This window comes from Xiphophorus hellerii, chromosome 4 (genome assembly GCF_003331165.1).
Source record: "Xiphophorus hellerii strain 12219 chromosome 4, Xiphophorus_hellerii-4.1, whole genome shotgun sequence".
Taxonomy (NCBI): domain Eukaryota; kingdom Metazoa; phylum Chordata; class Actinopteri; order Cyprinodontiformes; family Poeciliidae; genus Xiphophorus; species Xiphophorus hellerii.
In genome coordinates this window covers 9674369-9689000 of record NC_045675.1, presented here as the reverse complement: position 1 = coordinate 9689000, position 14632 = coordinate 9674369, and the positions used below count along the sequence as shown (strand labels likewise).

The window sequence follows — 14632 nt, the reverse complement described above, 5'->3', positions numbered from 1 at the left end:
AAGCTCCTACCTAGGTGCAGTGCTAATTGAAAAACTGTTGGCTGGTTTTTGTAATTATTTATATTAATGGCAAAAGTGACTGCCATTAAAATGTTATAATTTTAGCATTTTCCATGACAGACTGGCTGACGGCTTAAAAGAATAAACTAGAATCACTACATGGAAAATGCTTAGCCTTCCTGGTATCTATTAAAGTCGACTTTGGTTAAATTTTTTGCCAGTTCAACCAGTTGTCTACGGTAGAAAATGACCAGAAAAGAGTCACCTGGCAGATGGCTCTTCTCCGTATCAGAAATAGACGAGTAAGAAAACAACTAGACGTTTTTGTTGTTGTTTTGTGGTGAAATCAGTTGTTGTTGATCTTATTTAGCTCCAGCTACATTACAGCCAACCAGTATAGATTGGCTGACCTGGTCTCAAGACCTAAATCAGGTGTTTTTCAACTGATCAGGATTGAAATCCAGTTTTTCTATCTTCAACATGACTTGATAAGCTAATTTAGATTTTTTGTTTGCATACGCTTTTAAAACAAAAAACAGCTTACAACTCTGCAAACACAGAGACTCTCCATTTATAAAAGGGGATATCCTGTAAAAAGAATCAGAAATTGGACACCGTCTCAGCAGGCAGACCCTTCGGTTCAGTGTCTCCGTAATGTATTCGATGATGAAAACGGCTGCAGCCTGCCTCTGTCTGCATGGATATTGTGTGGATATAAATAGCCAGATCTGGATGAATGTGTGCTGAGCCTGGAACCGCGGCACACAGAGCTTAAACAATAAGCAACCATCACTACCCTTCCTCCCCCTCTGCTTTCTCCACTCCAGGAGCCTCCCAGAGCTCAAAGGGGGCCAGGGGTGAGTGAAATGGGTGGGCGGGTTCTTCTGTCTCCCTCTTCCTTTCTTTCTTCTGCTTCCTGCATCCCTGCTCTTGTAATCTGTCATCAGCAGCGAGCCCAGGCCTGTCACTTGTTACGTCAGAGAGGCAGGCTGGAGGGTTGCTCCCTGTCTGCCCACCTTTCAGCCTGCATGTGGTGGGAGAGTTTTCACTCCTGCACTGCTTTCAGTCATTTAAAAAAAATGTATTGGACCAGTTTTGATCTGAATGTTTTTCCTTTTTTTTGTAATTTAATATTCTGGAAGCAGGTATTTTTCTACGATATTAAAACAAGATTTCAAAATGTATCACTTAATACATGCTTTTAGCATTACATCTACTGCTAAAGACATCACATTAAAATGCTTTCTTTATCTTTAATATCTAGTAATAAAGAATTTTTTATAGTTTTATTTTATTGCATTGAGAACAGAAACAAGTATGTTATTATTTTCTTGCTACGTTTCAGCAAAAGGTTTAATATATTTGCTTTATTAACTTAAATGGAATAGGATTGCCATTAGTGACTTTTCTTTATTACTCTGTCAACTTTTTTTTCTTTTTTAGATTAACTGAAAATTCATTTTCCTCAAAGAAGGAGATACTTTAATATTGTTTGCATGACTAAATGTGATAAAAATTGGAACATTGATTAATTCAGACACATCTTTCCATAAACAAATATTTATGGGAGAATATAGCTGATTGATATGGAGGTCTCTACTGCTCGACGGTAGCCCTGGATGTTGTCTCTTCCGCTGCTCGTCATGCATGTATTGTATCCTCCTGTGGTTTCAGACAAAATCTTACAGCAGCCAATCCTCCTGTTCATTATCACCTTACATGAAGACCTTCCACTTCAGCTTTGACAAGATTTAAAACCCTTTACAACCCCGACTCATTTCTGAATGAAAGCAGACGCTTTATTAGCCATGTTCTTTAAAGTACCGCTCCTGACTGCTGTCAGGGGTTTTTTACAACAATATAGAGAAAAACTGCTGTCAGTCATTTTGAAGGTTACATAAATGAGGATAATTTTCTAAAGACTGTCGACTAAAAGCATTTGATTTAAAACTTGACATTAATGATAATTTACGTTGACTGGTTGTGGCAGCTCTACACAACAGTGGAAGAAGTAAAAATCAGTAAAAAAAGAAAAAATTCTTATTCTACAGTACATTGTTTTTCTTCTGTTTGGTAATGTGATGTTAAGAACCTGTCAAGTAAATAAACAATGTTTCTGCTCATCAATAGGCAACCTAACTCAACCCATGGTTGCATTTCTTTTAGTACTGGGAAAATTCTCACCCAGTTTTCTTTTCATTTTACTTTAAAGGGGAAAAGTGACTCAGTTCTCCTGCATTTGGATGTACACAGCTGACTGACAGCTTGCGGCTGCTCTTAAGTAGTATTTCAGTGCTCTGTGCTCTGAAATAAAATTGCCCAAACTTTCCCACTTGGGGTCTGACATGTCATTAAAAGCTATTTTAACAGCTGGCCTGGTATAAGGAATTTGTATAGTTTCGAAATGGATGTATTAAAACCATAATGTATAGAGAGATATTTTCCTCTGAATCATAGTAGACTGTGAATTTACTACAGTACTGTTTTGATCAGATGTGTATTTTACAACACATTACAAATTCTCTTCATAGTTTTAGGCACATTAGTTGCATAGTTCTTCTGGGTAAAATGTGAAGGAGCTACTTTGTTTCTATGTGAAGAGGGAAAGTAGATCAGGCTTATGTTCTCATTGTAATTTTTTTTGTACTAATCCTAAAAATGGACTGTCAAACTGTGCAAAGTAAATGAGAATCATTTAAATTTCCTCGTTAATGTATTTGAAAGGCCTTTTCTGGGATCTGGGATGCATTGACAGGCAGATTATTCCTGAGATGTCCGGAGCAATGTGGAATAGCCTGCAGCCACAGTTTCTCGTTCTTCCGTACCAAGCACAGTGGGTGTACAAGGCTCAGATTTCATGGGAATTAGATGCAATTTCTGGTTTAAAGCTCAACATAATCTTTGTTTGGATGAATTAGAAACCTAAGGAAAGCAGTCAATATTGTTACTGTGTCTTGTCAAGACGCACTTCCTTTTTGAGCCATGTTCAGTCACTATGTGTGGGGGAAAAAAAACCTTGTTTGTTGCTCTAAATCTCAGGTTGTGTTGGACTATATTTGAACTTAGTATAAATGTTTAAAAATATCCAAATAATTTAAATCCAGAAGGCCAAAGCTATCTTTCTGTTGCTGCAGAATCCTACAAAAGACAAAACAAAGAGGTCAGGAGGAAAAAAAACCACTCCAGCTAAAAAAAAAAAAAAAAAAAAAAGGTGACGGTCCCTGGAAACATTTGATGTGGCAGATGGCAAACAGAGCCACAGTCATCATGGCTGAGTAAGCAAGAGCATCTCTTAATTTATTTCACTCTCTCATGCCTGTCTGATACTTTTCAGCTTGAATTTGAAAGTATAGCTTTATGCTCATTGTTAACTTTGAATATTTTGGATTTAATTGTAATAGGTAAATATGTTGTATAGAATTGTGAGTTTGTGGTATAGTTGCCTTGCCTTTTATTTCTCTGCTTTGCTAATAGTGTTAGTTTTTGTTCCTAATTTGCAGTGCTGTGCTGTTATTCTACGCGTATGTGCCACACTCGGACACATCTATTTGTTTATTTTAATGTTTGAATAATTAAATTATCTTTTCTATAAGTTCTATTTAAAAGTATTTTGTTGGTACTTTCAGTTCATCGATTTAGTAGTTTTGTTTTGACTTGTAGAAGAAGCAGCGCTGCATAAAAATGTAGTTTTAGTCCAGCTTTAAACCCCAGATATCAGAGCTCTGGGATCCCTGAAGCATGTGGATGTAGTGACTGCTGGGATGGGAGACTGCTCAGCCAATGAGAGAGATTTGAGAACACTGAGGCTAAGGATGTCCAAAACCTGACCCTTATTCCCACAGCCTACTTCCTGGTTGACACAAACCCCTGTGTACTGTCATGCAAATCAAAAATAAAAACATGCAAACAATAGGGTTTGCACAGTGCAGTCTGGTTATGGCCACATTTTTTCAACATTTTTAATACAATTTCTTCAATTTTGTATCTAAAATGCTAAATCTGACAGGCTCATGCAAAAGGAGATTTCTCTATATGTCAAAAAAAATAATAACCTGAAAGTATTGTTGAGTTTTTATTTCTTTTAAATCTTTGGATTTTATTGCTGCAGGCAGCTTTACTGTCAAGTGATTTACATAGAGGGAAATTTGACGCAGCCACGAGTCATTTGTTGTTGACAGTTCCAAGCTGTCCTCTGTGCAAACTCTCAGCCCTGTAAGCATTTTATTGTCAGCCTGTACTGAATATTTGCATACCCAACAGATCGTATTTCCATATCTTTCCACACTTTTCTCTTTGTTGCCAATACATTCTATAGTGAAAGCTTCATGCTCTGCTTGTGTGGGACTTTACTAAAACTTTACTGCACTAAAATTTCCATGTACTACAAAAGCTTTTTTGAATTGCCTGCAGCCTAGGAATAAATGAAGGGGTTTTATGTCCTAAATAAATGCCATTTGTTTGTTAGGAAAGTGTTTCCTTGTATAGGTCAGCAGATCACAGAGCAGTCAGTTCTTGGCAGGAAATGCCAACATTATGATGACCTTGAGTGAAAAGAGTTGATGTGTCTTGCGATCAAAATTCTTTCTCAAAGTAGATGGGTTTAGTTTTCTTGTGAGGGAAAGGTCTACTAGCGTTCTTTCAGCTAGCAACGAGTGGAGGAGAAGTACCATGTCATTCCATACTTGATGCAACTGGACAAAACTCTGCTCATACTTTTTTTTAGCATGTCTTTAAAATTACTTTACATCATAAGATGGTATGGTGCGATACTTTTATCACAACTCGTCCTCTCCATATTTGTGATGGTCTGACAAAGTGTAGATGAGGATGTAAGTTTTGACTCATTTAGTGGAATAAGTCTATTATGTAAGTGATAAGTATACCCCACATTTGCTTATTTTGACTATTGCTAAACATGACTCGTGTTTCTAAACGGGGGGAAAAAAAACACATTTATGCAACTGATTCCATCGCTGTTTAATTCTTTCCTGGACAAATTGCCCAAATTAGCATTAGCAAATTTAAAACAGATTTTCTCCACGTCTATAATTAAAATTAATAAAATAAATTGAACACAGCCACATTTCTATATAATTTGTGTTGTCTAAAACAAGTACAGGTTACTATTATTAGATATGTTTACTAATTTACCTTCTTCAGCAGCTGCACAGTTTTCCATAGTTTTAATAAAATCTTAGCTGTATGTTTTTGTCTGTTTACCACATTTCCATTTTCACCTCCAGGTCTGCATTTCTTACTTCTCCCCAGAAAATTTATGCCTTAAGACATTTTCCACAACTTTATATTATCATCCAGAAATCTTGGACAACTAATATTTTTCTTTAGAAACTGTGCAAACTTAATGTGCCTCAGTGACATATTATTTTCAAGGACAGGTCATATTTAAGTACCTGGTTCTCTTCAGTGATGCATCAGGCAAACCCCCCAAAATCTGAATTGATTGGTTTTTGTTAAATTAAATGGGTGTTAATTTGCCTTCTGCTTTTTTTTCCTTTGCTGAATTGTGGTACTTTTTTGTAATAAGCACCGTTTCAACATTACTGGCTCAGAGATTTGTAAATGCATAATGCTTTTCATAGCAACCTGATTTATGATTTGAATCTGAATGGAAATGAAAATAAAGAGATGCAGAAAGAGCACTTTAGTTTGGGTATCTAAATAAATGCAATTCATTACACCATATTTCGGACGTTTTGTCATTTTTGATCAAATAAATGATTTGATTTTAAACATTTAGCAAAAATAATTTTGTTTTTACTTTATGAGGGCTGAATTTTAGTCTAGGCTAAATTTTAGGTTTAACAAAAAAACATCAACAGCAGATTGCAGAAGCATAATAAACAAAAAGTTGCTGAAGATGGGGAATGTTGCATATAGAAGTCTCTCTGTTGCAAATGAATAGGGTCATTTGCTGAGAAGTCGTGGAATTCAGTTGGAATGTTGCAATTATTGTGCATGCAATGCTCTTCTTTGTTGAGCGTAATGAGAGTTATTGTTTAATGCTTGCTCATTAAATTCAATTTTACCCAGGGCTATTGATTTCAATCTAGCATAAATAAAAGACAAGATGACATTTCACAATGACAAGTATTCTGAAACGTCTCCATGAAGCTCTCCCTTTAGACCATCTTCTAGATTGCCTTAAAATTAACGTGGCACAGAGAATGACTCAGTCCGAGGTTTCTCAGTCATAAGAATTACTTGCTGCAGTCTGAAGAATAAAGCACTATTTTTTTGATTCATGATGACTTTCATTCATCCAAAGAACCATGATAAAGGAATACTTATTTTATTTTTTTTCAAAATGGTAGAGATTTGCTTGTAAACCTATGAGTGAAAACTTTTAAGTTTTAACAATAAATAAATGTCCAGAACTACTCCTCTGTCAAGACACGGGGAGAAAATCTGCAGGAGTTGAATTGTAATTGAATATTTAAAGGGTACACTGATTATCTTTACAAACAGCTGTTTTTATAAAAATTATTTTCATGTATTCTCTTAGTAGGTCATGTCAATTTCTCAAGTTTTATGGAAGTTTCCAATTCCTAAAAGTGTCAAAAGTAAGAAATAAAATCAAACTGCTGGATCAGAATTTCTGATTATATTTTATGTCCAGAAAATCTGAGTGGATAAATATCACCAATCTGTATGAACATCTGCAGATGGCTAAAAAGCAAACTTAATTTTTCACTGCAGATTTAAAGTGTGTGAAACAGAACGGAAGTGCTTACAAAGAGAAAATGTGCTTTCTTTTGTCCTTTATCCCATTTCTGGTTCAGTTGCTGTCTTGAGGGTTTGTTCATGCAATATTTCTTTGCTCTAAAATTCCCAGTGATGGCATTGTTTCTCTATCTCTGCAGTCTTTCCGGAATAAAAAAGGTCTCCAAAACCTTTTAAATTTGACTTGTGATAAAGATCTACAGTGCAGAGGATATACATACTGTATATATTTGTCCTGAAACATCCTATTATTCGTTGTCATAAACCTAGTTTCAAATACAGCTGTGCTGCATCTCCTGGATCTTCTTTCCAAGGTTTTATTATTTTCTTGTGGAATTATTGTTCAATTTAAAGTGCATAAAGCGGCATGGTTCTTTATTCATCAACAGAAGATTGAGAAGTCACAAGGCCTTACTGAGAACCACTCAACTCCCTTAAGAGTAAAGATTTCAACAGTTTAATGCTAAAGCTCTTGAATAGCTCGCAGGCATTCTTCACTCCTGGATCGAGATAAGAATAGCATTTGCTTGTCTCTCCTCTACCATTTTGCCAGCAAGTGTGGCTGAGAGTTGGTGTTGCAGAAGTAAAGAAGGGCAAAAAGGAGAGAAGCGTGTTCCCTTTGGATTCACCGGAGCAGCCTAGCCTCAGACAAATTTGGCTCTGTCAGTTTGCATACACATCTGTTCTGGTCTGCAATTAGGCTCTTTCCTGTTTCAACACAGGATATGGTCATGCTGCGAAGCTTAGCGATTGGTGCTCTCTGGTCGTTACACTGCTCTTATTGATCAAAGATTATACACAGCAACGAGAGATTTCAGAATCTCTTTTATGTATTTATTTTTTTATTAGCACCTACCTATTTTGGTTTTGATATTTGGTCCAGAATTTAGTTTGTAGTTTTGGATGCTATTCTTTGTCTGCCGACCTGGCCTTGTTGAGATGGGTTGTAATTGGTTTAAATGTAGCCACAGACACTTTTGTCCATGTTGCTGTTCAGATACAGCCCAGTTCTCCCTTTATAAAGCTTTGGAAAATGTGCGTCATCTACTTCCTCCTTGTGTTTCTCCACCCTCCTTGTTTCAACTTCCTGTTTTTGGCACAAGCTGGAAGTAAGATGCTTTGAATGGGAGTCACTGTGGTTGCTGTTATCCAGTGACTGCTACAGTTATATAGAGAGCTGCTTCTGATTTGTTGTTGTTTTGAAAATACACAATTTTTTTGTAAATTCAGAAAACTGACTGCTTTGGTTTAGCCAAATATTTTATCTTATTTTGCAAGCATTTCAGACTGTCTCTGGAATAGTGCATCTATTCCACTAAGAGCAAAACTCCTGCCCCCAACATTACAATCAAACCATGCTCCATTTACTTTACCTCTGAAGTGGAAAACCATAACACTTGTTATGGTTGCTTACGGTCATTAACTGCAGACTACAGATTCACCAAAAAATTGTCTCTTGAACCGAATTGCCAGATTTTTAGCTTGATCAACCCTGACCAATGACCGCACAGGAACTTAAAAGCAGTCAAACTAAAAATAAACAGTTGACATTTTCAAATTGCCTCTTTGCTTGACTGTTCATCTTAATATACTTCAGAATAGTGGGTATGAGCTGAAGCTCAAAGTTGATGGATAATAGAAGGACCTTGAAATTCAATAAGACAGCAAATAAATGTGACCCAATGTGCACCAAATGGGGTCGCCATTATTTGAGCTTTTTATATTGACTCTGCAAATCTTCACTTGTTTTGATCTGCAGCCAATCCCTTTTAATTTCTAGGTGAATCAGTTAGAGGTGTGAATCGTTCCTCTGTCTTTCTCAATCTGCATCGCTGCATAATAAACATCCACATGAGTTATTGTGTGATAAACTGCATTCCAAAGTTGATGCCTCCCTCTGATAGTTCAGAGTTGTTAATGTTCTGAAGATTGTCTCAGTGAGTACATTTCTTTTCCATACTCTTTGAGACACATTTGCACCTGTTTTGTTTGTTTTTTTGGTGGAAGGGAGGACAGCAATGAGCAGAGGGAAAATAAGTGCAATTTATTTCAGTTTGTACTTGAAAGAATCTGTAAAGTTTATGATGACAAAAGTGCATATTTCTGTATTGTTTAATGTGCGTGATTCCTAATGCTGTTGGCTTTTGTGTATTACAGCTCTGATGTTACTAGCTGAACAGTGACCACTGCCTGCCCAAGGACACCTGCTGCCCAATTCCCCTCACCATGTCTGCGATCCATGTAAGCCTTTCTTTGTCTTGTTTACTTTCGGTATCCTTGAGCTTCTGACAGGTTAATGTTGAACTTATTTTTGACTCCTTTGCATGTTTATCATACAAGTCATCTGTAGAGCACTTTAAGGAGTGGCCTTAAAATATGTTTCTCACCCTCTTTTAAGAATGCATTTACTAGACATCTGCCAAAATTACTTGCAGAAATTATTTTTTTTCTTTACAATTGACTGAACTAGGTTTGTTTTTAAACTAAAATGTAAACATTTGGTTCCTAAATTAAATAACTCATTATAGAAGTTTAGCCACACCTGATCATTAATCAGACTGTATTAACATCATAAAGCTGTGGAGATTGGAAAGCTTTTCTATGCTGCTGTCGTCCACATCTGTACCAAATACTAATGTTTGACGATTGTCAACCTTTTTCCAGCAAAATTTATAATAAAAGAAGCTCAGTTGTGTTCTATCAAATTCATTTTATTAGAAAAATCACATACCCAATAATGCATTAACATCAGCATTGGCCAATATCAGTAATTTTTAGCATATCAGTATTGGCCTATTAATTAAAACAAGGCCATAATAGACATTCATCTTGAAGTCTTTCATCTTCATTTAATCATCTAGATCAAGCTAAAAGAGTTAAGAAAAAACACCCTGACTGTGACCATCAAGGCTCCATCTTTAGCTGACCTGGTTCTATTAATCATTTACTAAGCAGATTTCATATTGACCAGATAAACTGTGGGTAGTAAAGGAATTTATTTATATTGCATTGTCACATGCCATGTTAAGAGCTTAACGTAACAGTGCTTCTTCCATTTTCCCAACGCAATCCAACTAGAGCCGAGGAGAGTATATGAGCATATTAGTACTGCTGGATAATATTTTCACCTGCAAATAGCATATTATTGTCAGTGACAAACTTCACTTTTTTGGGGAAGAAAGCCACAGACTCACAACTACTGCTTAGTACTCTATTTTGTCTCATTCACATTATTATTTAAGGATGGTTTCAATTAGACTTGCCAGAAAACATCAGGTCAGCAGTTTTAATGGTGACAGTGCATAATTCATGATGGGTAGTCTGCACTTATGGATAATTCAAAACTATTACATCAGCATTACAGATTTGTATAGATTATTTAAAGACTTCTATGCATTTATTCAGTTTGGAATTATTAAGATAAACTATTACTGTCTTATTAGAAATTGAGCTTTCATTTGTACTATATGACAAAAAATTGAAAGAGGATGCAAAGAACGACCCTCAATAAGACATTTAAAAGAAACTGCTGCTTCATGGGTTTGCCTAAAAAGTCAGTCAGTTCCTATTTGCAATCTCACTAAAACTAGGAAAATGGAGCACATCACCACAGTCAACATCGCCCCAGTCAACATTTCAGAACATTAAAGTCTTCTGGTTCTGGTCTTCTCTGCATCCCCAGAATAAGAAGCAGCATTCAGTTTATACACCACTAATCTGGAACTTCCAGAAAACCTCAAAGATCCTGAAACACCTGTTAAATATAGGCTAAAACCCCTCTTCCTTAGAGTTGCCTTTCATTAAAAACATCTCGGATATTGATTATTATATTTGATATATATTTGCCTGACAATGCAAATTAATATCATTTGCATTGTCAGACAGTGCAACAAACATTTGTACCGCCACAGTGCACTCTGCCACCCATTTTTTGTGAGCAGGAAGGTCGAAAATGTATTTTCCGGTTTGTCTGAAACGCTACAATAAGCATCAACTACAGAGTTCCATCTACATCTCCATGTCTCCACCTATATGCATACACCCACCGCGCTCTTCACCACCATTTGCTCCAAACCAGCTGCTAGGAAGCTACTTCGAGAGGAGACGGGGTGTCGTATTCCATGCAACGCACCAGTCATTTTAAGGATCTCTATTGGTGCCCCAAAAAACTATAAAAACCTGGACATCAATCAATGAAATCCCCCCGTATTCCCTGGACCGAACTTGAAAATTGGACGTTATGCTGCTAGCCCTTAGCATTCCTCAACCGAATAAGCATGTTGCGCAACATAAATAATCACCCGGCTTTAACACGTAGCGCTAAATAGTGAAACAAAATTTAACAAAGCTTTGAGAATTTTAACAATGTAAATTCTCAAATCATTTGAGGAATTGTGACAGCCCTACTACAATTTAAAGGTGCTTTTTCTGTGTCTTCTGTGTAGCAGGTGCCATGGTCATCTGGCACAGAGTGCGTTGCCAAGTATAACTTCAAACCTGGCACTGAACAGGACCTGCCTTTCTGTAAAGGAGATGTACTGACCATCATTGGAGTCACCAGGGTAAGAATTACTGTGTGAGACTCATTTCACAAGTTGCATTCTCAATTTAAATGGAATGACCAGCATTAATGTGTGAATAAGGGTGGTATTCACTTTGTATTTAGGGGGTGAAGCTCTTGAATGCACGTAAGGAGTGAGGGCTGATCCGTTCCAACAGAATGAGCTACTACTTCTAAAATTGCGGAAGAAGTTCATGCACACAGTGAATTGCAGTTTGTGGTGATGTCATATGTCGAAAGGAGCAAACAGTGGACATGAGAGCATCAGAACTGGACCGAGCAATAGAAGCTGTTGGCCTGGTTTTAGGAATCATGTTTTCTTTTACGTCATATAGATGACCAGATGCATGTGGATTGCTTTCCTGAAGAATAGTACCAAGATGAACTAGGGGAAGAAGGGCAGCCAGCAGATGGAGTATAATAATTATTTTTGCTGGGACACATTGTGTCCTGCCATCCATGTGGATTTTGTTTTAACACCTACTTTTTTCAACAGGATTATGTTGTAAAGTGAACCAGAAATGGTTTCAGGAGCACAGCAACAATTTTAGGTGTTGATTTATCCTCCAACTTCATTTTAGTGGATTTAGACTACATTTAATTGTATAAACCAGTCTCATAATTCCTCGAAAGGAGATCTATCTCAAAAAATTAATACTTCCTTTCAAGGGAGTTATCTTTACTACATGTGATAGGAGCAGAAAGAGGAGATGAGATGCAATCAATAATCAATATTTAAAATTCTTTTTTTTAGGGTGTGAGTTGTGGAGTGTCTTTATTTTTTAAACATTGAGATTACAAAAGCTTGATATCAACTGTGATCAAATTCTTTCACATTTACATTTAAAACAAAGGAAGCACAACAAACAGAACAAGAACAGAACAAGAACAAAGAGAGAAAACAAAAGGTTACTATTCTGTAGAAACACTACTTGAATGTACATAACCAAAAGGAAATTAGATAGCCAATAGACACTTCCTGCAAAATAAACCAATTCTTTACTACATTTTTTTATTAATCAAGCCAAAATTCTTGCATGTTGTTTTATTAACATAGGATATCCATTTTGACCAGAGTGCTGTACACTTGTTCATCTCAAAATGAATTGAGAATGTTAATCTTACCATCTGATAGATTTCTTTAACACATTCTGTCCATTATTCTAGAGTGGGAGTATCAGGTAGGAGTCAAAGTCTGATGACTGCTTTTTCAGGCTGTAATTAAGATCTATCTCAATTACTGCTTATTTTATTGAGGGAGTTTAACATTCATGCAAACCAACAAAAAAAAAAAACAACTTGGCAAGATCATATTGTTGCCATGTTTTGTGGATTCTTGGTTTGCAGGTGGTTTAAATGTACTGTTCAGATGAGTGGGCCTTCAGCTTCAACAGAGATGGAAGTTAACTCTTTTGGTGTTTGACTCTTTTAGGATCCAAACTGGTACAAAGCAAAAAACACAGTGGGCAGAGAGGGCACCATTCCGGCCAACTACGTCCAGAAACGGGAAGGAGTGAAATCAGGAGGGAAGCTCAGTCTTATGCCGTAAGTACCAGAGTGCTAATGGAGCATGCCATGCGTTGTAAAAGCAGCTGGGCATTCTTATGCAACACTTTAAAAACACTGCAGGAGAAATACTGCAGGGATGTGACTATGGTTGTGCATCTTGCACATTTGTGCCACATATGTGTCTGCTGCTCAACCGTGTGAAAAAGTTGTTTGGCTCCCCGCAGCGAGGGGAAAACACAGTTCCGACATCAATCCACGGAAATTCCGCCTTTATGGTGTCTCATTTCATCTGTGTCACTGTCTCAGAGGCCAGAAGCATCTGTGTGCCGCTTCAGAGTGACAGAGTGGCTCTTTTTGAAATTGTGACAAGTCAAAAAGAGGACAACATGATGAAAGCTGCATGCAAATCAAATGACACAAGAAAGCCAAGCCTCTCTTTCTGCAGTATCAGAAAATACCGGAATGTTCTGACTTCAAAATGAGCTTTTCATTCGTGAAGCAAAAGGAAACAAGTGCTACAAAAATGTTGCTTATGTTAGTATAAGTTGAAGTTAGAAGAAGTTATAGTGAGCTATTGTTATACTCAATTTCTAATTGGATAAAATGTTGACATTTTTTCATTACCGTAGAAAATTAAATTGGTAATTAGCAGTTCATTGCCATTTTTTTTAAATCTTTTGTTCATTTCAAAGAAAAGTATAATCTACACTATGTACATCTATATTAGTGAAATCAGATCTTCGTTAATTATGGTGCCGGTGCTCGTCAGCATTGCCTCTTTAACTTACAGTGGCTGACTTTCACATCATGTTGGAAGGAAGCATTTGAACTGACTTTTGACCCTCTTTGTTTCTTCATGAGCTACTGCTGAAAGCTCTAGCCTCTCTCTCTGTGCCACCCCTGGTATCGTCTGTCCACACTGGTGTGAATGCTCATCCAGCATGCTGGAGTGTGTTTGTGTGTAAAGACAAACACACTCCTATGTTATAGGAGTATTTGCTTATACATCGTAATCATAATCATTCCAGTATTTTCCAAGTATTGGGCAAGCCTCTTATTACCTGTAAGCAATAATCATAACAATTAACAGACATAAGCACTAGAAACATAGCTTTTTGTAATGAATGTACATTACATGAGTTTAATTTTTTAACATGAATATCTGACATAGACTTTAATGGAATTCATTAACCTTAGATAATCATTTGTGGTGTGATATTGTATTAATTAAAATTCTTTGTATATTTGTATTGTAATGGGGAGGCCAGGTCATATTTTAGTGGATTTAATTGCTAGGATTTTGATATCACCACATTTTAGTGCTCTCTTTATGCATAAGCCGTCCTCTGATAGTACTGTTAGTGATGCAGAGGGACATTTTATATGTTGTCATGAATCACTAACAGATGTCTCAGTAATGGCCTCTCCCTCTATTCTGGGTTACATAAGGGTTCAGCTGTGGTCTTCTGTCCCCATTCTCACACTCACTTGTTGATACTCAGCAGAAGATGCCATCTTGGGGGCTCTTATTGCTTCTGTTCACTCTGCTGCCCTCTTGTGGGTGAATTCTGCTCCTCATTGTGGCACCATCCTATGATAACAACAAGGATATTAAACACTGGTATTTCCTCCTTCCATGTTGGACCAAGCATGTTTAGGACTCCGTCCTGTTTCACCATGATGTCACGTCTGAAAACTGCAGTTGGTTTCTCGGAACAAAGCAGCGCTGTGTTTCCACTGAGCGCATCCATGGCCGTTCACACAGCTTGTCGTCCACTCTCAGATTAGCGGGAGTTAAAGAGCTTCTGTCCATCGGAGAAG

General features: G+C 37.0%; 1 protein-coding gene across 2 annotated transcripts in view; it reads left to right on the top strand.

The window, feature by feature from the left end:
* cskl (c-src tyrosine kinase-like) overlaps positions 1–14632 on the top strand; it is a 48255-nt gene that overhangs the window by 22778 nt on the left and 10845 nt on the right. Inside the window, exons 2-4 of one of the 2 annotated variants that reach the window (XM_032560914.1) lie at positions 8899–8982; positions 11190–11303; positions 12735–12847. In XM_032560914.1, the coding sequence (XP_032416805.1) occupies positions 8968–8982; positions 11190–11303; positions 12735–12847 (242 nt within the window). In that variant the 5' untranslated portion in view covers positions 8899–8967. Of the gene's footprint in view, positions 1–8898; positions 8983–11186; positions 11304–12734; positions 12848–14632 lie in introns of both variants that reach the window. The other variant, XM_032560913.1, reaches the window with a different exon arrangement.